General features: G+C 42.5%; 3 protein-coding genes across 7 annotated transcripts in view; 1 reads left to right on the top strand and 2 right to left on the bottom strand.

Moving 5' to 3' along the window:
• Positions 1 to 7,498, bottom strand: part of LOC115391256 (septin-7-like) — a 30,332-nt gene extending 22,834 nt beyond the window's left edge. For 2 of the 5 annotated variants that reach the window (XM_030095375.1, XM_030095377.1), the window contains exons 1-2: positions 7,207 to 7,498; positions 2,861 to 2,960 (exon numbers count right to left, since the gene is read on the bottom strand). In XM_030095375.1, coding sequence (XP_029951235.1) covers positions 2,861 to 2,960; positions 7,207 to 7,245 — 139 coding nt within the window. In that variant the 5' untranslated portion in view covers positions 7,246 to 7,498. Of the gene's footprint in view, positions 1 to 2,860; positions 2,961 to 4,561; positions 4,586 to 7,206 lie in introns of those variants that run through there. The other 3 variants (XM_030095376.1, XM_030095378.1, XM_030095379.1) reach the window with 2 other exon arrangements.
• The window catches only part of LOC115391637 (NACHT, LRR and PYD domains-containing protein 12-like), a 435,710-nt gene that overhangs the window by 227,905 nt on the left and 179,806 nt on the right, over positions 1 to 27,999 (top strand). The window lies entirely within an intron of this gene.
• On the bottom strand, positions 19,559 to 21,026 carry LOC115391272 (C-C motif chemokine 4-like). Its single transcript, XM_030095398.1, has 3 exons — positions 20,873 to 21,026; positions 20,053 to 20,170; positions 19,559 to 19,955 (listed from the first exon to the last, which is right to left on the bottom strand). The coding sequence occupies exons 1-3, from the start codon at positions 20,937 to 20,939 to the stop codon at positions 19,847 to 19,849; spliced, it is 294 nt and encodes a 97-aa protein (XP_029951258.1). The 5' UTR covers positions 20,940 to 21,026; the 3' UTR covers positions 19,559 to 19,846.

Below are 27,999 nucleotides of genomic sequence, written 5' to 3'. Positions count from 1 at the left end.
GCGGGACCGGACCGAGGCCAGCCAGGCTTTCACACTGCACCATAGTGCCAAGCACATCAGAGCTGCAGCCAAGCTCCAGCTGGCTGCTCCTCAAACCAAAACAAGGGCGCCTCTGTATCCAACACTGGAAATCCCCCCCAGGACATCAGAGAAATGTAAACCATCAGCGGGGAGAGCCAGGCTTTTTACTTTTTATTCATAATGAAACATTTAAAGTCCCGTCTGGTAAATCCAGCATCGACTCCACCCTGAGTCCAGTCAGAAAAAGGTTATTCTCACTATTGAACACAAAAGACAGGGCACTCGCTGCAGCTAGCTAACGAGCTGCAGGCTAACGAGCTGCAGGCTAATGAGCCGCAAGCTAACGAGCTGCATGCTAACGAGCTCTTATCTAGATCACAAGTTGCTAGCTAACATTCTGCTAGCCAACACACGACCGCCCACTTTCTACCATATATGGTCAATGCAAAGTACCTCCTGAATATTCCTCCTGCTGACCCATGGACTTTTATGATCAATCATGTCAGAGAAAACACAGAAATTTTAACGGAGAGTCAAACAGAAGTGCTTGTGGGGTATAAGGAGGTAGGAAAATGACATTTGGTGGAGACAGTGGAATCACTAATAAAAAAAAAAAAAAAACTGAGTGAAACTATAGTTACCAATATTTCTTTAAGTGTATTGCAACATATTGCGAAATATAGAAATAATTTCCAATTTCAGTATATTGTGGTATACTGAAAATGAAAATATTAAACCTCATATATGGGGAATATATTGCTAAATATACTGAATTATATTTTATAACATACTGCAATATATTTCTGTTTCATAAGGGTAGCAGGCTGATCGCCGGGCAACATGACATTTTATCAAAATAAAGAGAAGGAAAAGACATTGTCAGGTAGCACTATTAATACAACTTGAGCAACAGGTAATGTAGAGAATATAACCAAAGCATTTATTCAAGCAGAAAGCTGATACATAAACACAGTGCTGCAGTAGGGAAACACTTTCAAATGGGGAAGCTACTTTGGCCGGACCCCGGCACGTTGTGTCCTGTTACCTGCTCTCCGCAATAGAGCGTCCGGAGCACATGGAGAACATCAAGTGGCCCAATCCTGACCAACACTGAGCTGCAGACTAACAAATCGGTGAAGTCACTTTACACACTGCACCTTTAAAAGCTCAGAGAGTTTCCAACCTTGAATGTGTTGTTTGAATTAAGTGTGGTTTGTGTTGTGTGTCGGAGGCTTTATAGTGAACCATCCTCTATGTCATCTTCGCCCGGAGCATTTTCAGCTTCCTGTTCGGTAAACAGTGTGAACCAGAGAGGAGATCCACAGGCTGGCAGATCCTCTCACGGCCCCTCCTGCCCCCTCTTACCTCCACCACCCCCACTGTCTCTTCGTTTGTTGGCTCGCAGCCTCGTAAAGCCCAGGCTCATCCAAATTTCACACACACACACAACGAAAGAGGCTCTAAAAGGGGACAGACTCCATCTTTATCTAATCTTAAGTCCATTTTTTAATTTTTTTAAACATCTCGTGTTCATTTGAGTCAAAGAACTGGTTCGACACACTGGATGTGAAGGTAACATATAAAGACGTGCTTTAAGCAGAAGTCAAGTTTCATGTTGGGGCTTGTTTTAATAGAGCAACCTTTCTTGTCGCCCAGTTTTCTCCACACATGCTCTCATATCGACTGTTTTCATGCACGTGTGAGCGCGCTCGTGACTTCATCTGACAGCTACAACCAAAAATCAACATCTAATTACAGCCAACACTTATCGATGAGTGGGAAATCAATTCAGAACTGTTCAGTTCATCAATAGACTCATTTAAATCTTTAAAGTAAAAGTATCAGACTGTTAAGGTCTGCAGTGAATACAAATGTTCAAGTAGATGATGGTACTCTATGCTCTGGAAATTGATCTTCCAAGTAACACATTCGTTGATTATTTCGGTGTCTTTTTGTGGTTTTGAGGTTTTGACTGAAGTGCAGCAATCACCAGGCATTAAATAATTATATTAAAAGCCAGTGTTATTTTGATTTGCGTTAAAACACAACTGACTGCCATCTATGTTCTGTGCATTGAGCATCATGATGTCAGAATAACAATGAGTGGACAGAAAACTGTGTAGCTGCAACAACCTACCCCTCAACAGCTAGCTAGCCAACCAACCAACCAACCAACCAACCAACCAACCGTCCAGCCAACCAACAAACTGCTAGCTTCCTATCTATCAAAAAATTCCACCCCTCAACTAAAAACTCGAGTAACAGGTGTAACATTATGCAATAAGTTGCAATAAGGGTGAACATGCTTTTTTTTAAGAATCTTTTAAGGCAAAATAAATAATGTATGGGACTAAAATCGGGGCTAATCTAGTACAACAATGGCATGAGGGGTGTGTGCATTTGTGTGTGTCTCTGTGTGTTGGGTGTGTGCAAAATCAATGATCTCTATAGATTAGGTCTTTTAGCCTCAGGCCGCCCTGAGTGTGGGTCAATACTTCCCATCAGGCACATGTGCATACTGTGGTCAATCCACTGGAAAAACTGAACCATTAAAACACAAAAACAGCAAAAATACCAGCAAGAACACAATTTTCACTAACATGCACACACTGTAACCAATCCCCTGCCAAAGCAAACCATCAAAACACCAGAAACAGCAAAAATACCAACAACAGCAACTTTAAGTCACATCCACACAAATATTTCCGCAGTCAAACCACGTCTTTTAACAGTCAAATGTTCACATGCCACAAATGTTTTACCTGCTTTCAACCTCATGACCCAAATACCACCGGCAGACACACACACACACACAAACACGGAGGTGTTTCCCACTTACCTACAACCATCAGTGTGAACTCAAAGCCTCTTTTCACCGACTTCCGGTACACCTGGTTGGGGAGATTGGCAAAACCCACATAGCCCTCCAGGTTTCTCTGCTGAGAGAAAAACAGACACACACAATTTAACCAAACAGTTCAATATTTGTTCTTTCTCTTCACGGAATGTCTCTAAAAGCTTATTTTTAGGTGTAGCATTGGAAACCACAAAAACACCAAACAATACATAAAGGACAAATTACATTTAGTCGCTGAATTTCCATGGTGTTTGTGAACTTAACATCTTTTAAACACTTGTTGACCCATGAATAGCTAGCTGGCTTGACAAATCTTGCATTTTTTTTTCTTGCTTTTATACTACCATATATAAACAGATAGACGGCTAAACTTGCTTCATTGCCTACAGTTACCTAGCTACACTGAAATCAAGCACGACAGCAGATAAAAAGCTGCTTAGATGTTAAAAAATGATGCCAGCTACATAGCATTCTAGCTAGAAAACTAGCTTTATGTTGAATGAGACACTTTTCTTGACTGATCCCAAGTTAGCTAAGATAATATTCATAGCCAAGTTCTGCTTCATACTAGAATAGTCCCAACTGAGTGCTCTCTGTCCAAATAATTCTCTCCACTGGTACAACACTCAACATCCAACACCCTCCTTTAATGGTCCAAGATCTATTCTCAATGGTCTCAATCGTCCAAGATCCTCCTTCGATGACCCTAAATCCCCTTTAGATTGGCCCAAGACCCTGCTCCAATGGCCCAATCTTGTTATGATACACAATCTTCTCCATCATTAAATAGTTTTCTGATTAGATTGATGATTTCTACATTAAAAACCTACAATAGAGAGATTATACATAAATGATTAAGTACAGCAGAGCTCATTAAACTTTTCTGCACCATGGACCAGTCTTAAACATTAGTTTTCCAAGGAACGGCAGAGCAGTGTATAAAAACGGGGCTCAACAATGCATTGCAAAAAAAAAAAATAACGGAGTTCAATGCAGGAAAGACACCCTGACGAAAGTGAAGAGTTTTTCACAATGAAACTCAATGCAGACTAACCGAAATTTTAAATTACATTTTCAAAAAAAATAACTTTTCATTCTCCTTTTGTGGCCCAGAACCAAATGATCCGCAGACCGGTACCGGTCCGTGGTTGGGGATCACTGGTGCAGACCACAGGTGTCAAACTACATTCCTCAAGGATCGTCGTCCTGCATGTTTTAGATGTTTCTACGCTGAAGCAGCTTCAATCTCATGTTGTCGTCGTCATCCTCAAGCTTGGAAAAAAGCCCAGTTAAGAGCTCTCATTGCCATCAGCTGTGCTACAACTGGGAGAGACCTAAAACATGCAGGATGTCGGCCCTCGAGGACCCGAGACAATTTCGACAGAAATAGCTGGTTAGCAAGCATGTGAGCTAGTCCATCTTAAATATACAACTACATGGAGCTGGAAATGAGAGAGACTTCAGTGAGTATTTACATAATTTGAACTAAAACTTAATGGTAACAAATATGAAAAGTGAACAGGTTGATAAACAGTTGAACCTTACGCCTCATTCCTAAACTTTTTTACTGTAATGATCGTATCAAACCTCTGAGATCCACAACATGAGTCTTGATCAGACTCATTATCAGAGAGACACAAACCGAAAGAAAGATAAACAGGAAAAAAGGCAAAGACACCGTACGTGCTGAATGGTCTCCATCAGGTCCATGAGAATGCAGCTGCTCTCTCCTCACCACAGCTCTTCATCTCCCCGTCTCGCCCCTCTGCCTCCCTCTCCCTTATGATAACGGAGCGTCCTCCAATCAGATGGCCCGGACGATGCATGAGGCCTTTCATCGATTCTCAGTCGTTTCCGCTCGGGCGACGGAAGCTTTAAAACCGGCCAAAGACCACCGACTCAAACTCTCAGCATCACTTCTCTCCATCTGCACTGATTCTGATTTTGTGTCATTTTCATTCATTTAAAGAGACGAGAAGAAAATCCATCAGCGTCATCGACGCTTTAATTCACACAGATTCACCGAACGTCAGGAGGAGCCCGGAGCTTTTTCCACAACTTCATCCATCTATCCATCCATCGTCCCACATCAACACTCCGTGTTACACAACTGGTCCAATGTGAAACTCAGGGGCCAGAAAACAAGCCCCAAACAACACGGATCCCCCTACCCCCCACAAACACAAAAAAACATACAAGAATTCAAACTTCAAATTTACAATCACGGGACAGAAAAAAACATACAAAAAGACACCAAACAAATTATACTTTTTTTTTTTTTTAAAAGAAAGGAAGAACACATACAAAACCCAAGGAGAAAATGATCAAGACTCAAAATTATTCAATAAAAATAACACAAAACATCTTCTCATCCAGACATCTGCCGCTCCTCATCCCGACATCTGCCCGGTCACATCCTGAAATCTGCTGCATCTCATCCTGAAATGTACTGAGTTATGTTTCTGTAATGTGGAATGGTCCTCAGATGAAGATGAAGTTGCTATTTTTAAACACATTGTGACAAGAGGAAAAAAAAAACCAAGCAGCTGAGAGGAAATGAGACGAGAGCCCAAACGTTCTCCACAAATTATAAATCACAAAAAAGAGGGCGCAAATGAAATCTCAAAACAACCATAAAGAGACACAAAAAGAACCAATAAAAAGTTTGCCCTATTAAACAGAAACACACTCAACAACCACCAAAACAAGAAATGTTCAATAAAAACAAAAATTCGGAAATCTCCTGAAAGTTCCAAATGAACTGCAGGGAGGTATGAAATGGTTTGTAAGACACTGAATCAAAGCAGAGAGAAAACAACCAGAAAAAAATACACAAAAAGAGACACAAAGCCCATCAGTACGTAAAACTTCTGAAAATAGACAAAAAAGGCAATAAAGATAATTTTAAAAAGTGCTAAATATTTAAAATGGGGCCAAAAGAGAGAGAGAAGTGAAAATGTATTGTTTTTCTTTCAGAGAAGTTTCTCATTTAGAGGGAAGCATTAATGAACATGATGTAGTTTTACTACAAACAAACAACTGTGTACTGGCAAGATGGTGTATACACTGAAAAAAAGATTCTGTTCTGCATAGAGTTTTGCGCTAGAAAGACATGTTGATGAAGGGAAATTTTAATCTGCACTTTCAAAATAGAACTTTTTATTCTGTCTTTGCAGCCAGATACTGGTCCACAGCCTGGTGGTTGAGGGTGCCTGGTGACAACAGTGCATCAAAAACAACTAAATAGGCAAAAAATAAATAAATAAATAATAAAATTAAAAAACAGCACCCATTCATGAAAAGCAGACTAAAACTCCACAAAAAGACTCAAATTTAGATTTACCTAACCTAAAAAGGAATTAACCACCAATGAACACTCAACACTTAAAGTGGTTAAAGAAACACGTGACATTGGCATGACAATTAAATCATAAAAATTCAAAACAAGAAAAAGCAGGAGAAATAAAATGATGCCCCCCAAAACGTACCATCAAGTCCAGATGCAAAAAAAAAAAAAAAAAAAAAAAAAAAATCCCCTATAACCATAAAAGACCTTTATGAACTAGAAGAAAATTACACAAGATATAGCAGGACATGACTAGAACAAATGACAATAAAAAATCTGTTTCAGAATGGTTAAAAAAAAAAAAAAACAGGTCTGAAAGACTTTAAAGAGAATCAAATACTGGAATTAAAAAAATACTCAATACAAAAAGAAATGATTATTTAGAGTCAAAGAAAAAGTAGACAAACATAAGAAGAAGATGATTCCCATAAAATTAACCAAGTGCAAGGAATAAAACTACAGTGAGATCGTAGATCATTAAAAACTCTCTCTTTTTTATTTTAAATCTGGGTGACTTTGTGCCCGGGGCCTCATAATCCATCAATACCGGCCCTGCGAGCCTTCAGCCAGACTCCGTTCAAAAACAGCACAATTTAAAGGAGACCCTGAAGGCGCCGTGAATGCACAGCATGAGCGTGCAGTACACAAGAGAAGATGCCGTGATGTGCTGTGAAAACGATGCTATCTAATAACATATTACTAAGTTTAATCAGTTAAAGTATGCCGTATTATTAAATAGACATGGTTCGATCACAAAAAAATGAAAACTATCGTATAGTCATGAATGTGTAGTTAGAAATGTTACAAATATTTGAAAAATGGCGTATTCTGAAGGGAAGCTGGTGTGCAGCCGTCCCGGTCACAAACAGCAGGTCCGCAGCGGGTTTAACTGCGACTTTCACGCACATTTCGAAGAGTTTTCGACGAGATTAGGCAGATTTGGAAGATTCGGAGCAGGGTTTGGAGGAGATTCAGAACTTACGGCGATGCTGGGGAGCTGGGTGTCGGGTCTCTCGATCATCGTGCTGCCGTGCTGTCACCACCCAGCCTGAGACGGACTCTCCGAGGCTCTCACCAAAAACACGGCCGACGTCCGGGACAGAAACACGCAGCTTCTCCCCACAAAACAACCGATGCAGCCGAACAGTACGCACGAAAAAACCTCGCAGAGTACGTCTAGAGCCCAATGAATGAGGTTAGATCACATATGGCCGCTGGAAACTAGAGAGCAGATGGACGAGCGAAGAAAAACCTCGACCGTTTTTCCTCTAGAGGTCCGTTAACGCAACACACTCACTTCCGGCGGAGACCTTCACAATAAAACACAATCCTCGTCTACAATTGTGTTTCCAAACCGTAATACAAAAATGAATTAATTTCACTGGTGTTGTCGTCAAGACCAAGACAAGACCAAAATCTCAACGAGCTGACACTGAGTCAAGACCAAGACTTTGAAATTGTGGTCTCAAGATCAGAGTTGAGAATCACAACACAAATCATCGCAAAAAATGACACCCAAAGTTCACAAGTTCATCAGAAATACATGTCACCACCTTCTTAACATATTTTTGGGTCCTCTCTTTCCTGTAATCCTGATATCTGTTAATTTTATGAGCGCACAGGGTGCATCACATGCCCTATTTCATAGACAGATGGAGATGATCATAAATCCATTCCAAGTGAAAAGGAAAAAGAAAAAAAAACAATTAAAATATAAAATATATGTTTTTAAGTAGCAGTAGAATCAGCAAATTATTTCATGTTTCTAGCAGAGTACAACGACTTGATATTTTATTTTGAAAGGAACTAATTGTTGTTTCCGGTGTGCTGCTCTGTGTTGACGTCAACTTGATGAGAAAGAAAACGAGAGAGAGAGAGAGAGAGAGAGAGAGAGAGAGAGAGAGAGAGAGAGAGAGAGAGAGAGAGAGAGAGAGAGAGAGCGTGAGGCCTTCACGTGCTTCAGGTAAAGATGTGCTGCGTTCAAAGGAGAAGCACAGGGACTCTCTAAAGAGTGACCAGAGTTCACAAATGGCCACTAATACATTTTTAAATTACACAAAACAACAATTGAAAGACTCATTTCTCTGGAAATATCAACAACAACAGCAAAAAACACTCAAACTTACAAAGCAGTTTAACAAACTATCACAACATGATGAATTGTAGCAGAAAAAAGAGACACCCACTACAAAAGACACCCAACAACTCCAAAACAATACTAAAGACACATAATGTGGCATAAAGATCGAATTCACAGACAAAAAAGTGAGAACTCACATCAGGAATGAAAAAAATGATTCCACATCAGAACAAAATACAAATATGAAGTTGTCAAATAACAAAAAGAAGCAAAAATAAAAACACAGAAATGTGAGCAATAAAGTTTGCATTAAGGAAAATTAACTCCTGTCGATAATTGTTTCCCCAAACAAATGTCAGCAGAAAAGCTGATTTCATCCACTAGCCTTCAGAAGATAATCAGTGGTAGACTGTCTCTCTCTAGTGTTCAACAAGGATAACTACAACTGTTACAACTGATACTTTTTAATATAGACATTGTGTGTGTGTGTGCGTGTGTGTGTGTGTGTGTGTGTGTGTGTGTGTGTGCGTGTGTGTATATACACATATATATGTACATATATGTATATATGTATATATATATATATATATATATATATATATATATATATATATATATATATATATACACACACACACACACACACACACACATATATATATATATATATATATATATATATATATATATATATATATATATATATATATATATATATATATATATAAATGATAAAAAATGTAAATAAAACTGTGTTCTCGCCACCCCGGTGGTATTGTGTCTGTCTCCTTCAAGCTGGGGTCCTCTACCAGAGGCCTGGGGGTTTGAGGGTTCTGCACATGATCTTAGCTGTTCCTAGGATTGCGCTCTTTTGAACAGAGCTCTCAGATGTTGTTCCTGGTATCTGCTGGAGCCATCGTCCCTGCGTGGGGGTTACTATCACCACAGCTGTCTTCTGCTGTTTATCCACCACCACTATGTCAGGTTGATTGGCCATCACCTGCTTGTCAGTCTGGATCTGGAAGTCCCGCAGGATCTTGGCTCGATTGTTTTTGACCACCTTTGGAGGTGTCTCCCATCTTGACCCTGGGACCAACAGTCCATACTCGGTACATATGTTCCTGTACACGATGGCCGCTACCTGGTTGTGCCGTTCCATCTATGCCTTGCCTGCAAGCATCTTACACCCTGCTGTGATGTGCTGTACTGTCTCTGGGGCTTCTTTGCACAGCTCCTTAGAGTCCTGTTGATGTTGTCCAGTTTCAAGCACTCCAGTATCCACGTGTGTGGCATTGAGTCATAGGCTTTCTTGTAATCAATCCAGGCAGTGCACAGGTTGGTGCTGTGGGCCTTGGTGGAGGGGGGCTTCTCTGCTTGGGCATGTTTTAACCAAGTTGTGTGTTTACATTTTCTCCCACCATATTTATTTATTAGGTGGTGAATCTTGTCTTTTTCTGTGTCCACTGAGTAATAATAAAGTATGTATTTTTAACTCTCTACATAACTGCCTTAGTTCCCATTTTTGAGCTGTTTTTAACTCACACTCGGTTACAATTTTGGCGTTGTCGGCAGGATGGCTCACAATTAGAGGTGTGTGTAGTTTTATTTAATGTTTGTGGACGTGTTGTACTTGAGGGTTGCACTGTTTGTGGTACTGAGCAAGCAGTTGTGGGGAGCGGAGCATAGTATCGGAAGTTTTTTTTTTCCCCTCTCTTTTCCTCTTTCTTTCTCATTTTTTTTCTATTAGACAAGGCAACATTTGGTGCAGCATGAGACTTGCTGCTGATTCTGGGTGGCTGCTGACTGAATACTTGGGTGGCTGCTGCTGAGTTGCTCCACGACCATGGCAGAGGAGCTGCAGGACCTCAGTGAGCAAGTGCGACAGCTACAGGAGGATAAGAGGCGGCTCCAGGAGGAGGTTGCCGCGCAGGCTGGAGCACAAGTGGGTCCGAGTGCCCCCAGGACAATGATGAATACTGTCCCCACTGAACGCATCATCTCCCTCCCAAGAGAGAGGAAGTGCCCTATGTTTCGGGGTACTCATGGTATTGGGGTAGATGAGTGGGTGGAGGAGGTACAGGCCAGTATGAGGGCAAGATACCTGTGTCCCAATGATCAGGCCAGTTTCATTTTTGATCATTTGGAGGGTGAAGCCAGGGATGAAATCAAGTACAGGCCACGTGCAGACCGTGATGACCCAGAGCGAGTTTTAACTATTTTGAAGGATCTTTATGGGGGCCCAAAGTCTTATGTGTCTCTGCAGGAGGATTTCTTTTCCAGGAGGCAGCTGGAGGGGGAATCATTGCAAGAATATTCTCATGCCTTACATTGTTTAATGGAGAAAGTTGTCGCTAGCACCCCAAATAGAATGACAAACTCTGACATTCTGTTGCATGATCAGTTTGTGGAAAACGTCAAAAATTCTGATCTTCGCAGGGAACTGAAGAGGTTGGTATGCAGTGATTCTACGCTGTTCCTACTGGATGTACGTGCTGAGGCCATTAGATGGGAGCGTGAGAGCAGCTCAGTGAATAGTAAAGGTAGCTCTGTTTCTCCTTTTTGTGGTGTGCAGAGCTCTAGTGTCCAGTGTAACCAAGATGGCCCACCAAGCAGTTCCACTGCTGAACAACTTGCGGCTTTGACTGCCTTGGTGCATAAGCAGCAGGAGCAACTTAACCAGCTCACCAAGGCCATTAAGGCAATGCAGGCACCCCTGGGTCCCAGACAGAGTCGCTCTAGTAGCATTATTTGTAGACGGTGTCAGCAAGCAGGACATTGGGCATGTGAGTGTGATAATACGCGTGTATCATCTGGCCCTGCGAATCCCCCTCACGCTGCCAGAACTCAAGCTGCTGCTGTGGGTTCTCAGCCAGCGGAAAACTAGAGCCCCCTAGTGTGTAGAGCCAAACACTAGGTGGGGAATTGGCAGGCTCTACAGACTCTAGCCAGGCAGATGAGGCTCTGGTCATAGCTAAACTGAACTACTACTAAACTATCCAAACTATACTAACTAAATACTAGTTTAAATACTAAACTATCCACAAAGCTGCCCTAGGAGCTAGAATGCTGTGGGAAGTACGGTGCACTGAGCCCTATCCTCTAATGTCTGAATGTTATTCCCTTCAGTCCGTTCATTGCTTTTCACCTGTTGTCCCCCCTTCGAGGGGGAGTCTTCTCGAGTTTCAGTTGCTGACTCCACTATTATGAGGGCCTACGAACAAGCTCCGTCCGGACCAGGAGGACACTCCTATCAGTGCTGTGCCCACGGACTGGCTTCGGTTCTACTTCTGGAATCCGTGCTTCTTGGTCTGGACCGTCCAACAGACTGTGCTCAACATAGTCCTAAGCCTTGCTGCTTATTGTCTCATGCTCGCTGTTGCCAAAGCTGTCCGTCCCTGGGAGTGGGATCCCTCCATACTGTGGTTCTCCCCAAGATTTATTCTTTTCCCACTGGGTTTTTGGAGTTTTTTCTTGCCAGATGTGAGGGTCTAAGGCAGTGGTTGCTTTGTTTTGTCTCGTTACTGTGAATTTGACATATTAACATTATGCTTATTCACTGTTTTTATTTTTACCAACCAATGTAACATCTTGAAGCCCTCTGAGGCAACTGTTGTTGTGATACTGGACTATAGAAAAATAAACTGATTGATTGATTGACTGATTGATAGCCGGCCTGTGGCATAGGCAGTATAGGCAGATGCTAAGGGTGCCATCCATTAGGGGGCGCCAGCGCACCGACAGCACAAATGGGAAAGAAGAAAGGCGAACTGGGTGGCTGCCAAGGGTGCATAGGGCGCAGCTGACAGGAGGGGGCGCATGTGAGGTGGCGGCTGCAGCTGCTAGTTCGATGCAGGGAATCAGGGCTCTGGATTTGTCTGTTCTTTCAGAGGTGGAGCAGCACATAGCGAGGGCTCTGTTGCTGAGTCATGAGCCAGTGTTTTCTGCATACGACGGTGACCTCGGCTGTACCGACCTAATCACGCATGACATTCCGCTTCTTGATGATGTCCCTGTGCGACAGCGTTATAGGTGTATTCCTCTGTCTGAGTATGACACCGTTAAAGCCCACATTCACCAGCTGTTAGAAACCCAGGTGAAAAGGGAGAGCTGTAGTCTGTATGCTTCCTCCATTGTGCTAGTGAAGAAAATGGATGGCACTCTGCGTCTTTGTGTGGATTATCAGCAGCTAAACCAGAAGACCAGGAAGGATGCTTTTCAACTCCCTTGCATTGAGGAGTCCTTGGATGCACTTTCGGGGGCAAAATGGTTCTCTACAATGTACTTGACCAGCGGCTACTACCAGGTACCAGTGACAGAGGGCGACAAAGCCAAGAGTGCTTTTTGCACCCCATTTGGCTTGTTTGAATTTAACCGAATGCCGTTTGGGTTGTGCAGTGCACCGGGAACCTTCCAACGGCTGATGGAGAGGATGTTTGGGGTGCAGTATTGTCAGTTGTTACTGCTATATCTGGACAACATCATTGTCTTTTTTTCCTGTGTTGATGAGCACTTGAGCCGTTTGGATTCCATTTTGAATTGCCTGCAGCAGTAAGGCCTGAAAGTGAAACTGCAGAAGTGTTCTTTCAGAAGCAGGTTTGGTATTTGGGCCATTTCATCTTCCAGGAGGGGGTCTCCACAGGTCCGAGCAAGATCTCTGCTGTTGCTGACTGGCCGCATCCAACCAACATCTCGAAGCTCAGGTCCTTCCTTGATTTCGCCAGCTATTACAGGTGCTTCATGGAGGGTTTTGCGAAGCTGGCTGCTCCCCTGTATAGGTTGGTTGCTGAGTCAGCTGGAACAAAGAAATGGATGGGGACAAGGCCAGGGTTTGGGGGCTGGCTGGACCGAGAGTTGTGAGGAAAGTTTCCAGAAGTTGAAGGCCTGCTTGGTAAGCACCCCCACTTTGGCATTTGCTGACTTTTCTCTCCCCTTCATCCTCGAGGTCGACGCCAGCCATAGTGGTCTAGTTGCAGTGTTGTCACAGGAGCAGGACGGCAAAGTGAGACCTGTTGCCTATGCCAGCCGAATTTTGCACCCAGCCGAGAACAACTATAGCTCCATGAAATTGGAGTTCCTGGCCATGAAGTGGGCGATTACAGAGAAGTTCAGAGAATATCTGTGGGGCCAGTCATGTGTAGTTTGGACAGGTAACAATCCCTTGAGCCACCTGGAGACTGCCAAGTTGGGTGCCACGGAGCAGTGGTGGGTTGCTGAATTATCTGCTTTCAACTACAGCGCCCACTATCGGCCAGGCTGCACCAACAAGAATGCAGACGCCCTCTCCAGGCAGGCCATGGTTGACACACCTGACAGGCTCGGGTGGGTCCTTCCGGGTACAGCGGTGCCTGACACTCTGCAGAAGTGGACAAAGCAGGATAAGCAGCAGGTTGCAGTGCAGTCTGAGGTGACTGTCCTCCCTTCTCGTACTCCAGCAGATCTGCAGGCGCTCCAGCAGTCAGACCCCACCATTGGAGCCTTCCTCCACTTCTGGCGCCAGGGAAGGGAGCCCAGCCAGTCCGAGAAGCAAGAGCTGAGCCCTCAGGTGCAGGGGTTGGTCCAGAAGTGGGGTTAAATATTGCAGGTCGGGGGTCTCCTGTATCGTCTGCTGTTCCATCCGGATTGTGGGGAGGAGGTTCACCAGCTTCTGCCTGAGAGCCTCAAAGAGGAAGTGTTAATGCAGCTTCATCAGAACCACAGGCACCAAGGCATCGAGTGGACCACCGAGTTGGTGAGGCAGAGGTGCTACTGGCCGAGGTTGGGCCACGAGGTGAAGGAGTGGTGTCAGCGTTGTGAACGGTGCGCCCTTGCTAAATGCACACAGCCGAGGATCAGAGCGCCCATGGGTCATCTACTAGCTGCTAAACCCAACCAAGTGCTGGCCATTGACTTCACCCTACTGGAGCCATCCCGAGATGGAAAAGAGCTGGTGCTGGTGATGACCGATGTCTTTTCCAAGTTCACTCAGGCGATACCAACTCGAGACCAGAGGGCAGCGACAGTGGGGGATGTTCTGGTGAAGGAATGGTGCTACTGTTACGGAGTTTCAGCCCGCATTCACTCTGACCAGGGGAGGAATTTTGAGAGTGCCTTGGTTGAGCAACTGTGTGCGCTGTACGGAGTGAAGAAGACCCAGACTACACCCTATCATCCACAGGGAAACGATCAGTGCGAAAGGTTTAACCGAACATTGCATAGCCTTTTGCGCACTCTTCCTCCAGATCAGAAGTGTCACTGGCCTAAGCATCTCCCCCAACTGGTTTTCAACTACAATTGTACTGCTCACCAGTCGACGGGTGAGTCCCCACACGTCTTCGGGTGAGTCCCCACACGTTTTCATGTTTGGCCACGAGCCTAATTTACCGGTGGACTTCCTGCTGGATCACCTTCCCGAGCCCAACGAGGGAAAAGTGTGCGACTGGGTGGCTGAGCATCGCTGACGGCTGGATGTGGCATTCAGTTGCGGGCAGCAGCCAAGCGGCGAAAGGAGAGACAAGACCAAGGGCTGTTGGATCAGCCGTTGGCAGCAGGCCAAAGGGTGTATCTGCGGGACCATACAGCTCGTGGCCGTAGCAAGATCCATGATGCTTGGGGGTCAACTGTCTTTGAGGTAGTGAAGCCACCGGAGCCAGGCAGAGTGGTGTATTCGGCCGCCCCAATTCAGGACCGGTCTCGGGTGAAGCAGGTGCACCGGACAATGTTGAAGCAAGCCCTGCCTCTTTCACCTCAGCAGATTCAGTCCAGGCTCCTGCAGTCACCAGAAGTGGTGTCAAGGTCGCAAACTGAGGAGGAGGAGGACGATGTGGACAATGGAGTATGGGTGGTGTTAATGGCATCCGTAGGTGATCAGTCCATTCCAGCTCACTCAGCGCCCGCAAGACAAGCGCCCTCGGAGCAGCAGCCTGAGGTGGGAACAGCCAGCTCCTGTCCTCACACCTCGAGGGACCCTAGTGCTAACCCAGTTGTGCCACGCAGAACAACCAGGACAACAGCAGGGCAGCATTTGAATGTGCATCGTCTTCCACGGTCAGTGCTGGGGAAGCATGTAGAGCTACGGCCTCCCAGGTAATGGGTTCTGGCAGTCTGGGTGCAGGCATGTTTCGCCCCTGGACTTAATGGTATTTTATCAGTGGGCCGCTGATAAAACTTGGTAGGGGGTGAGTGTAACCGACTGGTTAATGGTGATGCCTCACAGCTGTGGCAGGAACCAATGACGAGCTGGGCTGTGTTGTGGGAGGGATAAATTCAGGGAGGACGCGCTTTCTTCCCTTTGGCACCTCTGGGTTGGAGCAGCGAACAGGTTGGCATGGTGGCTTGAGGGGTCGGGACAGCCAAGTTGCCTCTGTTGCCTTGTTCTGTCTTCTGTTTTTTTTGTTTTTTTTGTTTTCTTCCCTGCTTTGTTTTCTTTACTCTGCCCCAGCTGTGTCAGACTTGGGTGCATTGGTTGGTTGCGTTTGTTTGCTGATCCCAGTATGCTTTGTGTTGGTTGTTGGGTTTTTGGTGGTTCCTTGCAGGAAACACCAGCCAAGGCTCAGCAACAGACTGAAGGGGGCTGCTCTGCTTGGACGTGTTTTAACCAAGTTGTGTGTTGACGTTTTCTCCCACTGTATTTATTTATTAGGTGGTGAATCTTGTCTTTTTCTGTGTCCACTGAGTAATAAAGCATGTATTTTTAACTCTCTACATAACTGCTTCAGTTTTTATCTTTGAGCTGTTTTTAACTCACACTCGGTTACACACACACACACACACACACACACACACACACACACACACACACACATATATATATATATATATATATATATATATATATATATATATATATATATATATATATACATATATATATCAGTGGCGGACCGTGCATTTCACATTAAGGCCTTCAGAACAGATCCGCCTGAACCAATCCACCTCTCAATAATTATTTTGTCTACAAAAAAAAAAAAACTTATTATGCAGATATGCACATAAAGAGTTGTTGCACAGCAGATAGATACTTGTGCAGCCAGAATAAATGCCTTTGCTGAAGTGCACAAGTCTCCTACTACATCTGTGCACATACAATGAGCATCAACAACTTAATAAAACAGCAATATTATTTAGGAAAAGAGGAACATTTTACTCAACAAAATCCCGATTATTTGAAAACAAAATACATCCTCCTTTCCTTCCTCAAAAAGAGTTCAACTGCTCTGTCATATAGATTATCCGTGCGTTTCAGTTCCACAAAGCCAGGGCTGAAAGTCCAGCTTGCCCTGTGGTGTTTCTGGCGTAAGTTTTATTTTTTCTTCAGGTCTTCTTCTTCTTCTTCTTCTTTGGAATAATTGAGGTAGGCGACCAACAACTTAGGTGCATACCGCCCCCTACTGTATCTCTTGGTGAATGTAAATCAGAGGGCCTGGATCTGCTGTTGTTAGAAGCTAGAAGGCGCTGAGTCGCCAACTCGAAATCTGATTGGTTGAAGCAACTGTCTGATTGGTTGAAGCAGCTGTCTGTTTGACGCTTCACTTTACTTTACTGCACCATCAGGAACGGATAGCGAAGGCCTCGGGCAGATTTCTTTGACCCTAGGAACATATGATGCCTGAAATCTGATTGGTTAAATGTTTTAATATGAAAAAAACATGTCTGGAAGCAGCGCAACCACGGGAAAACTATGAAAGGAACTGGAGCATACTGTTTGGAATCATTTATTAATTATTTATGGACAAAATATAATTTACATCAGTCTGTAATTCAGATAATTTTTAGGCCAGCAGAGAAGGCTTTGCAGGCCCTGACGGCCCACCACTGATATATATATATATATATATATATATATATATATATATATATATATATATATATATATATATATATATATATGTATGTTAGTGCTGTCAATTTTAATCGCGATTAATCCATTGAGGTCTGCCAATTGGGTCAAAGAAAAGAGCTAGAGGATAATAGTGTTTTTTCCTGAAATTGGGACTGATTTACGAGGATTAGATTCTTCATTGCAATTAATCTCAACTTTAAAAAAGTTAATTGTTGACAGTTCTCCATGAATTAATCACGATTAATTGCGATCAATGCGATTAAAACTGACAGCACTAATATATGTATATATATATATATATATATATATATATATATATATATATATATATATATATATATATATATATATATATATATATGTATATGTATGTATATATATATGTATATATATATATATATATATATATATATATATATATATATATATACACTGGTTGACAGGGCAATCGCCCAAGACTGCAAGGCCCGCAGCACCAATCTGTGCACTGCCTGGATTGATTACAAGAAAGCCTATGACTCAATGCCACACACGTGGATACTGGAGTGCTTGAAACTGTACAACATCAACAGGACTCTAAGGAGCTTCATTCAGAACTCAATGGGGCTGTGGAAGACAAGTCTAGAGGCCAACTCAAAGCCAGTGGCACAGGTGAGCATCAAATGCAGCATATACCAAGGTGATGCCCTGTCCCTCCTGCTGTTCTGCATAGGCCTGAACCCCCTCAGCCAGATCATTACCAAGAGCGACTTTGGATACCAGTTCAAGAGCAGAACAAGAGCAGAACAACTGTCAGCTACATGAATAACATCAAACTGTATGCCAAGAATGAGCGTGACATCGACTCCCTGATTCACCTCATCAGGATATACAGCAATAACATCGGGATGTCATTCGGACTAGACAAGTGTGGACGAATGGTATCTAGAAGAGGGAAGGTGATCACAACTGAAGGAGTTGAATTGCCTGAAGGGAACATAACAGATGTGCAGGACAACTACAGGTACCTGGGGATCCCACAGGTAAATGGTAACCATGAGGAGGCAGCTCGACAGTCAGCCACAGCCTACTGACCTACTGAGAGTAAGACAGGTCCTGAAGAGTCAGCTGAATGGCAAAAAAAAAAAGATCCAGGCCATAAACACCTACGCCCTACCCTACCAGTAATCAGATACCCTGCTGGCATAATATCCTGGCCACTGGAAGAAATGCAAGCCACTGATATCAGGACAAGAAAGCTCCTTACAATGCACGGAGGGTTCCACCCTAAGTCTAGCATACTGAGGCTATACACCAAGAGAAAGGAGGGAGGCCGAGGACTAGTGAGTGTAAGAGCCACTATCCAGGAGGAAACCAAGAGCCTCCATGAGTATACCGAGAAGATGGCCCCCAGTGATGATCTGCTAAGTGAATGCCTAAGACATCAAAAGCCCAGTAAGGAGGAGCCAGAGGAGCTATCATGGACAGACAAAGCCCTGCATGGCATGTACCACCGACAAATTGAAGAAGTGGCTGACATTGGAAAAACATACCAGTGGCTGGAAAAGGCTGGACTGAAGGACAGCACAGAGGCCCTAATCATGGCTGCACAAGAACAGGCCCTTAACACAAGATCAATAGAGGCCGGGATCTACCACACCAAACAAGACCCCAGGTGCAGACTGTGCAAAGAAGCCCCAGAGACAGTGCAGCACATCACAGCAGGGTGTAAGATGCTGGCAGGCAAGGCATACATGGAACGGCACAACCAGGTAGCGGGCATCGTGTACAGGAAGACATGTACCGAGTATGGACTGGAGATCCCAGGGTCAAGATGGGAGACACCTCCAAAGGTGGTCGAGAACAATCGAGCCAAGAACCTGTGGGACTTCCAGATCCAGACTGACAAGCAGGTGATGGCCAATCAACCTGACATAGTGGTGGTGGATAAACAGCAGAAGACAGCTGTGGTGATAGATGTAGCAATCCCAAGTGATGGCAACATCAGGAAAAAGGAGCACGAGAAGCTGGACAAATACCAAGGGTTGAGGGAAGAGATAGAAAGAGTGTGGGGTGTAAAGGCAAAAGTGATACCAGTAGTGATTGGGACACTGGGAGCAGTAACCCCCAAGCTGGGAGGATGACTCCAGCAGATACCAGGAACAACATCTGAGATCTCTGTTCAAAAGAGCGCAATCCTATGAATAGCTAAGATCCTGTGCAGAACCCTCAAGCTCCCAGGCCTCGGGTAGAGGACCCCAGCTTGAAGGAGACAGACACAATACCGCCGGGGTGGCGAGAACACAGTTTTATTTACATTTTTTTTAATTTATATATATATATATATATATATATATATATATATATATATATATATATATATATATATATATATATATATATATATATGTCTGTAATTTATATTTTTAATCAAGCAGGAAAAAACAAGATTCACAGTCAAGCTGAAACTTCTTTCTTTTATTTGAAAGAATTAAGAATTTTTCAGAAGCTCACAGTCATAGATTATATTTTTCTTCATATTTAGAGAATTCAAACAAAAACAAGTCCAGAGCGCAGACATATCATGTAGCTTATACTCTACTGACTGATGAATAAAGTATTGAATCACAGTGAGGACGGTCTGAGTGTTCCTCTGAGAGGACTGGGTGGGTCAAGAGGACAGAGCTGCAGTCTGAATGAGGTGGTGTTCATCGGTGGTGGTCTTTAAGGGTGTTGGTGCTGGTGTTACAGGTGGGACGTGTCTCCCACTGCAGCGTCCAGCGAGCTGATCAGCTCCTTCACCCAGGAGTCTGAAGGTCTGGCACACACCTGGCGTCCGGCCACTGTCTTCAGCCTGAAACAGGGACAGCTTTAGTCAGGGTGTGTGTGTGTGTGTGTGTGTGTGTGTGTGTGTGTGTGTGTGTGTGTGTGTGTGTGTGAGTTTGACCTACAGCACAGCGGGGTTGGAGCAGCGCTGGCTGGTATTCACGTATCCCACCACTTTGTTTCTTGGCAGCGGAGAGTTGCTGAAGCGAAAGCAGCATTTCTTTGGACCGGTTCCACGCAGACCTGAACCACAGGGAAGACAAACCTGCTTTCAAATACTCTGATACTATATTTTTGAGATTCTATATTTTTTTAGAGTATTTCCTAAAACAATATTTTACTTGTAAGCAAAAATAATGGAGAAAAAACATCTATATTTAAATTCTTTCTTAATTCTAGCAAAAGGCTCCTCAGTTTCTCAGAGGATTAATCAAACATATATAGATCTATTTATCTTTTATCTATATTCATCTCACTGAAGTGTTCTATTCTTAACTAATTTCTTTCTTACTGTCCATCTATCTTTTTTGGCATTTAATGCCTGAAAATACAGTAAATCAACAGAAAACATGCAGGGCTTCCTTTTTTTCATTTGCATTCAAACAGTAGTGGGCAGAAGGAAGATTATTGAACAAAGTGAAGTTTAAAATACTTCCTGTCATTATTTAGTTTCAAACCGAGACAATAAAACACATAGGCTTTCCCTGTTTATAATAAACATACTCCACAGTGTTAAAATTATATAGCAAGACATGTATGAAAACAGAGAGAACATTCACGGTGGGTATTACCAGGATGCCAGGTAATAATTTAAATTAATATAGTAATTACATATAAACAATGGCAAGAACAACAACACTTGAAAGGTCTAAACTTTTCTATATATGTAAGAATATGTGTTGTGTATGTGTACAAGCACACACACACACATACAAACAGCCTTACCTTCAGTCACAGAGATACAGATGAACATCAGCACCAGCACTGACAGGATAACACGAGGAGCAGACATCCTGAGCGGTGTGTGTGTGAGTGAGTGTGTGAGAATCTGAGAGTTTGTGAGAGTGTGTGAGAGTGTTTGTCGAAGTCCTCCTCTTTTATACGAGTCCCAGCAGCCTGCGGGGGAAGACCCGGCATCCATGATGGAAGTACCTATGACGTGTGAGTTTCTCTCCGTTTTTGAGTTCTCAGTTTCTCAGTTCCCTAAAAAAAACTCAGATTGAAAAGAGGAAGGAGTTGCTGGTTTTTCCCACTGTGTGAGGAGAGCTGCTGAACTTGCTGTTCTTCGCTTCTTCCACCTCCACACATTCACATGTTGACCATGTGAATCACAAATGGCCAAAGCCACCTAGTTCACCTGGAGAACACAGAGTGGTTCGAAAATCCCAAAAGTTCAGATTAATGTTCCACACTTGAGTCAGATTACACTCGTTCTCACTGAGAGAGCATCCATTAACCTGAATACCAGGAAAAAATATTATCCAATCGAAGTTACAGCTACAGAACCACTCTACAGCCTATATGCACGATACATAAAAAAGCAATAAGGATAATAAACAATGCAGGATACAGAGACCACACAAACCCACTATTCATAAAATCACACTTGTTGAAATTCATGGATCTGGTCAAATTCAAAACAGCACAAACAATGTGAACTCTAAAAAACCAAAAGTTCGAACTACATTGAAAAGTATGTGCATGTCAAGCTGTGGAGTGGCTCTGTGGAACAGTCTGGAGACAGAAACAAAACAAAGTAGCAATATAAATCTTTTTAAAAAAAGGTACAAAAATATTTCTTAATAAGTATATGGAAGAGGAAGTCTGGAACTGTGGATGATGATAACAAATGGTGTTGAGTATTATACATATAGTGGAAATTGATATATTGCTGTTATACTGTAGTTATGTTATAATTATTCTGTTATATAGTATATATTTATGGGGATAACTATATGGTATGTGTGGGTATATATTATGTATTTATAGGGATATCTGCACGGTATATGTATACACATGTTATATTATGTGATGTCCTATGATGTATGATTTTAAAACTTGTTAATAGTTAAAAAGGGGTAGGAATCTCTAAAAAGTTTTTACTTCTTCCTACTCCTTTTTTTGAACTATGCTGTTATGTTGTTGTTTTTTTCTTTGATTTGCATTAACTTTCTTTTTTATCTTTTTTTTTCTTCACTTTATACATGTTCGAAAAATAAATAAATTCATTCATTCATTCAAGTTTTTTTTTTTAAATCCCCAGTCTTTGTAAGGTTAATTACCTTACAAGGATTGGGAATACTGAAAACATTTTTTTTAAATATAGTTTTGGTTTTTAAGATATCACATATCCACTACAGCAGACATCAGAATGCTAAACATGTGAATCTGAACTTTCATGGAAACCCCTTAGTCCCAAAGATCCATCCATCCATCCATTTTCTACCGCTTATCCGGGGCCGGGTCGCGGGGGCAGCAGTCTCAGCAGGGATGCCCAGACTTCCCTGTCCCCAGACACTTCCTCCAGCTCCTCTGGGAGGATCCCGAGGCGTTCCCAGGGCAGCCGAGAGACATAGTCTCTCCAGCGTGTCCTGGGTCCCAAAGAAAATAGCAAAAAGTTAACATAAAATTGAGATTAACATTCATATAAGCGTCCATCAGTATTTCTGTTTTGCTTTGTTGTGCTTATTTTGTTTGATACTTCAAAAAGCAATTAGTCTCTTGGAAACATAAAGGCATACCTTGCATTTGGATCACATCACATATATTTTTCTCTTACGGCCAAATCTGCAACAGACGTTGATGTATGTGTTTGGTCCACCTCCTCTGGAGGATGGCTGCTGGATGATGCTGTCTAACAGCTGCATTTTGGAAAAAGAGGAAAACTGCACAATCTCTGCGAGAAGCCATTCTCTAGATCAGAGCTATTCAACTTTGGTCCTCGAGGGCTGGTTTCCTCCGTGTTTTAGGTCTTTCGCAGCTTCAGCACACCTAAATCTGATGTTGATGTTTTCAAGCTTGTAGAAAAGCCCAGTAACGAGTTCTCATTACAATTAATGTTACAATGAAAGGTACCAAAACCCTATCCTTTCACAAAAGCGGTAGTGTTTTGCCTGAACGAATACTACAGTTCCCATGAGGACTAGCGCGCGGCGTCGTAAAATGCTGCTCCTGGTGGCATGCTGTCGGACTGAACTCGCCTTCATTTGTTTCTAGTGGCTGTGTGAAGGATGGATAACGACGAGGTAATGAATCTAATGGTGGCTAAACAATGTTATATCATGATGTGACGCATGCCGTAAAGCAGTCCGCACATTTGAAGTTTTTTAGTGTGCAGGGTTCCTACCACCCTCCTCACAGCTGCTTAGTCCAAGTGAAAGCAATACTGACGCCCTCAGGCCGTGACGGAGGGTCATTCAACTAGTTGTAAGTCGATGTATCATCACAAAAAATATTAAAATGTTTTATTAAGGTTGAAAAGTTCCTTAGTGTCGGTTTAACCTTAAAATGAGCAAACTGCATAAAAGAGATTACGGTATTTCCAATGAATTTAGTCTCATTGATGCATCATTTCATCATTAGTTGCAGTCTGTGAAACCAACCAGTTATCTGGGATTTCAGTAAAAATACGAAAGTAAATGTATTAATGCAACAGTTTTCACATGTTCAAACTATTTTTTTTAATGTGTCTTCAATAATCTAATAATTTATTAAAATATTGTCAAAATTTACAACATCCAGATTTTAGGACTAGATTCAAATGTGAGATTCATGACATTTCAAACCGAGAAACAAATCAACACAGTGTCCATGCTGGAAGGCTGAAATTCCCTGGTTTTGTCCTGCAGATGATCTAACGTGCACTGACGTGTTTATTATTTCTAGATATCATCACTCTTGTCTATGAGTGACGAAAATAGTGGAACCACATTTCAAAAGCGCTCACGTTCTATAAGCAGAAGTGCAGATCATTTGAGTAAATTTAGACTTTAGTTCAATTAAAAGTAACAAGTTACAACTTAAATTAATTAAAAAAAAAAATACTGTAGCAGCAGCAAAACCCTTTGTTATATAAAAAAGCGTTATATTTCTTAAATAAAGTCTGGTCAGTAGCCAGGATGAAGGGATATGAGGAGATCTGGAGTCTTCTGGAGGTGGTTGCCCACACTGATATCTCAGTTCACAGTGTATTTGAGCAATGTGTTTCAATTTTACTACAAGTCTGAAGTCTGATGTCTCTGGAGGATAGAGCTGACCTGACTGTAGTTTCAGGGTGATTTTCTTCTTTAAATGTTAACAACACATCTGAGGTATAATTAGCCTGAAGAAGTTTCCCCACTCTCATAAAAGCAGAAGTTGTCTTTGACAGCTTCTTTCGCTTCTTCTCACCTTGGAAATGTTCGTCACTTCAGTCTGAAGCCGAGTGTCTCTCTCTCTCTCTCTGTGTCTGTGGTGACATTTAAAAAAAAAAAGAGGATATACAATTTGCCCTTTCACTAATAGTTCGTCACAATGGGCCCAAATCAAAGAACGCAAACAAAACCTGGTTCCGACATGTTTGACAATGTTTCATTGCAGTTTATGAGCTGGTTCCAGGTTCAAATCCCCATCAGGAAGAAGGATCTCCTCAGTTGAATGGAAAGTTAACTTTAGACCTATTTCAGTATTAATCAATAGTTAATTTTTTCCAAACACTCCTGCCTCGCACTGTACTTCCTCCATCACTCGGCCAACCGCCACAGAGTCTGTTCTCTATTTCCTCACCAACACCTTTCCTTTATAAATCCATACAATAATACTTCCGATTGCTATTAGAGACATGTTCAAACAAGTTTCAAAATGAGTCTTTTAGGAAAGGTTCACAGACTTTAATTGAAACAGAAATCACAGATTTGTGAGGTTACAATCATCATTTCAGGAATGTTGTTTGTCCTCTTCCAGGTCTGAAAACTTCTCGAGCCAACATGACCTCTGGGATCATCAGGTCTCAAAAAACCAAGTAATTTTCCTCTTTTTCTTTTTTCAACAGTTAATTTTTTTCTTTTAGCTATTTTTATCTGCTTTCGCAGGTTTGCCCTCTTCAGTAACCATGTTAGTATGTATTTTTAGCAATCGTACTGTTTTATCCATGATAAGAATCATTTTTGAAAACTTGCCTTGAAAATAAATAAAATAAACGGAGGCTCCCGTGGTGAGATGAATGGACGTGAAATAAGTTCCTCAGTAACATGAGAGATGGGATAAGAAACGAGGCGGACAGGAGCAGAAAGTGTTGTAAACATTATTCACAGTTCAGAACATGAAGAGCAAACAGCATCTGAACATTGGAGCTGTTCCTGTGATGCAAGTTTTATTCAGAGGCTTCAACATTTAGGATGACTTTTTCTTTTTTTCAGACATTTCAGAAAAAAAAAAAAAAACAAATTAAAAAAAACAAAAAACAAATATACAGCAGGATTCCCATGTTGACAGCAACAACAAATCCACTCCAGAGAGGACAATCTGGAGAAGCCGGCAGCGGCCGAGGTGTTGAGTGACAGGAAGCTACAGAGCTGCTCTGTTTCATGTTAAATACTTCAAAAAGCCCAGACCTGACTCCGGACCGTCCCGTCACGTACCAATCATTTCATTTCTCTATTTATTAATTACCTTCCTGAAATCGGACCTGAATGGTTTGATATACGCCGATGAAACTCTCTTCTATGAAGCTCAGAGGCTTGTGGAGGCATTCATTTTGAAGTAAAGAATGATTAAAATAAATAACTGGAGGGTTAAACTGGCCATAAAATAAAATGTTAGAAACTAATTAAAGTAAATGAAATTTAAATTTAGAAGTGTAAAATTGTAACAGTCATGAAAGTTGAAGATTTTATTCAGATGCTGTATTTCAAATGAATTGATTCTTTTTTTTTTATCACCTTTTGAACTCACCTATGACTGATGATGGAAAAATCAATAAACCATCAATGAGTACCTCCCTGATTCAGCTGACTGTCACTCAACACAACACACCGCATGTTCACAGCAGATGAAAACACACTCCGACGGTCTGTACACACTCGTTCTCGGCAGTCTGTCACAAATGGGGATTCAAACCAAGAGGAAATCATTCAAAGTAGTGTTTTCTGCTGCGTGTCTGCTTACCTGATAGAATGGGTGACGTCCTGATGTCCAGCATGCAGACAGGTGAGCGGAGCGCCAACGTTCAGGTGTGTTCAGACTGAACGCAAACACACACACACATACACACACCAGGCTAGCTGACTCACTTCAGGACCACTTTGAGTCTTTATACATAAACCAGTTCCCACCATGGATTCATAGAAATTTAAAGGGATGGTTTGGCATTTTTAGATTTTAGATTTTTAAAGATGCTGTGTTGCACCGTGGCAAGTGAAGTATGCTAACATGCTAACTAGCTAGCTCAAGTTGGTCTTACATTGTTTTCAGCTTTTCGTTTTGTTGCCATGTTAAGTCAGAGCTGTTCTCCAACAAAAAAGGCAGAAATTACATGTTTTCTCTTGAGACGTTGTGAATACGGGCCAACAGAACTGGACCGAACATAAACCACTGTCTCATCGCTGCCCCCTAATCCACGAAGCTGTCATTACTCAAACTGCACACACGTAATCTTTAAGGCTACCAGCTATCAAAGCTGTCAGCCTGTTAAGAAAAGCAGATCGGGGCAGCATATCTTCTAAAACTGTCCCGACCCGTGGAGGGGAGTTTCAGATGACGGGAGTTTTCCTGCTCTGAGGATGTTGAACTAACATTTGACAAAGAGGACCCTGAGAGAATGCTTTTGTTTGTTTGAGGGAGTGAATGTGTTCATCAGTGTTTTGGCTTCGCTGGAATAGTTGGGGAAGTTTAGAGGTCAGAAAGACTCTGCAGCCTTCCACACAGGGGATTTTTGCTTGATATGTTTCACTCGTCAGCAGCACCTGCAAATATCTCATCACTCTAATCTGGTGTGTTTGCTGTCAGCAGCTTCTCACAGAAGCCTCTGGATGTTTGTCCTTCAGTCCGAACACGCCTGAAGTTGAGCCGCTCGGTAGTTTTCGTGCATTTGTGTCCACCGTGTGTTTGTGGGTGGGCTGTGTTTCATCTTTGGGATCCGTTTTTGAACTCTGTGACGTGTTTACGTGGCATATCACACAGCCGGCACGCCGTTAAAAGCACACTGAGGTTTTGCAGTTGCGTCTCAATATGGCTGTCGTCGTGGCGGCGGTGAAGAGACGGGGGCTTCGCGCTGCGGTCAGACGTGCTCACGATACGGTCATGGCTCACTAACCAGGAAGCTACAGTGGTGTGCGCGAACAAGCTAAGAACATCAAAGATTGAAGCCTCCCGTGAGTCCACGGGAGGAGTTACAACATCCCCCGAAGGCCCCCCATCACAAGACAGTCACGTCATGACCGGTTCTGTTCCCATTGACTGGGATTGGTCCCAGTTGGGCCCCAATCGATTCCAGTCGACTCTGATCAGCTCTAAACTGTCCCAGTCGGCTCCAGGTGACAGTGATGTTTGCATCCTCTCGCTGAGATTTGCCACATTAAACAACTCGAATTTGCATTGGCTCAATCAGATCTGCTCAGTTAAAATAAACAGTAATGCCCGTAAACAAACAAAAACACTTCATCATGAGCAAATTGTAGATATAATATAAGCACAAAGCAGGAAGCTAAAGATACTATTCATGCATATAAGTAAAAAAATAAATTAGCATTAAAGTGTCTAAATAACATGCAGAATGGATAAATAATCATAAATATAGATAAAGTTAAATAAAATAGAGAAATAATGATGAAAGCAGTATATTTTACTTTATAAAGAAACAAATGAGTGAAACTTTATGTAATCTTTTTGTCGTTTGGAGCTTACAAATCTCAAAGTACCTTTTAAAAAGTATTTTGAGCCCTATTTATTTATTTTTAGAGCACCACCAAGGTTTAAGTAGCATTCTGTAGTTTCTCCTTTCTTTCCAACCACAGTGTTGGGTGTTAAAATAAAGAGATGAACCATTTTCTCGGTCATTCTGCTGGAGGTTTAGATTACTGAGACAGCTTTAGAAA

This window comes from Salarias fasciatus, chromosome 7 (assembly GCF_902148845.1).
Source record: "Salarias fasciatus chromosome 7, fSalaFa1.1, whole genome shotgun sequence".
Taxonomy (NCBI): domain Eukaryota; kingdom Metazoa; phylum Chordata; class Actinopteri; order Blenniiformes; family Blenniidae; genus Salarias; species Salarias fasciatus.
Note: the sequence above shows the minus strand (reverse complement) of the source record. Positions and strands in the feature narration are given on the sequence as shown.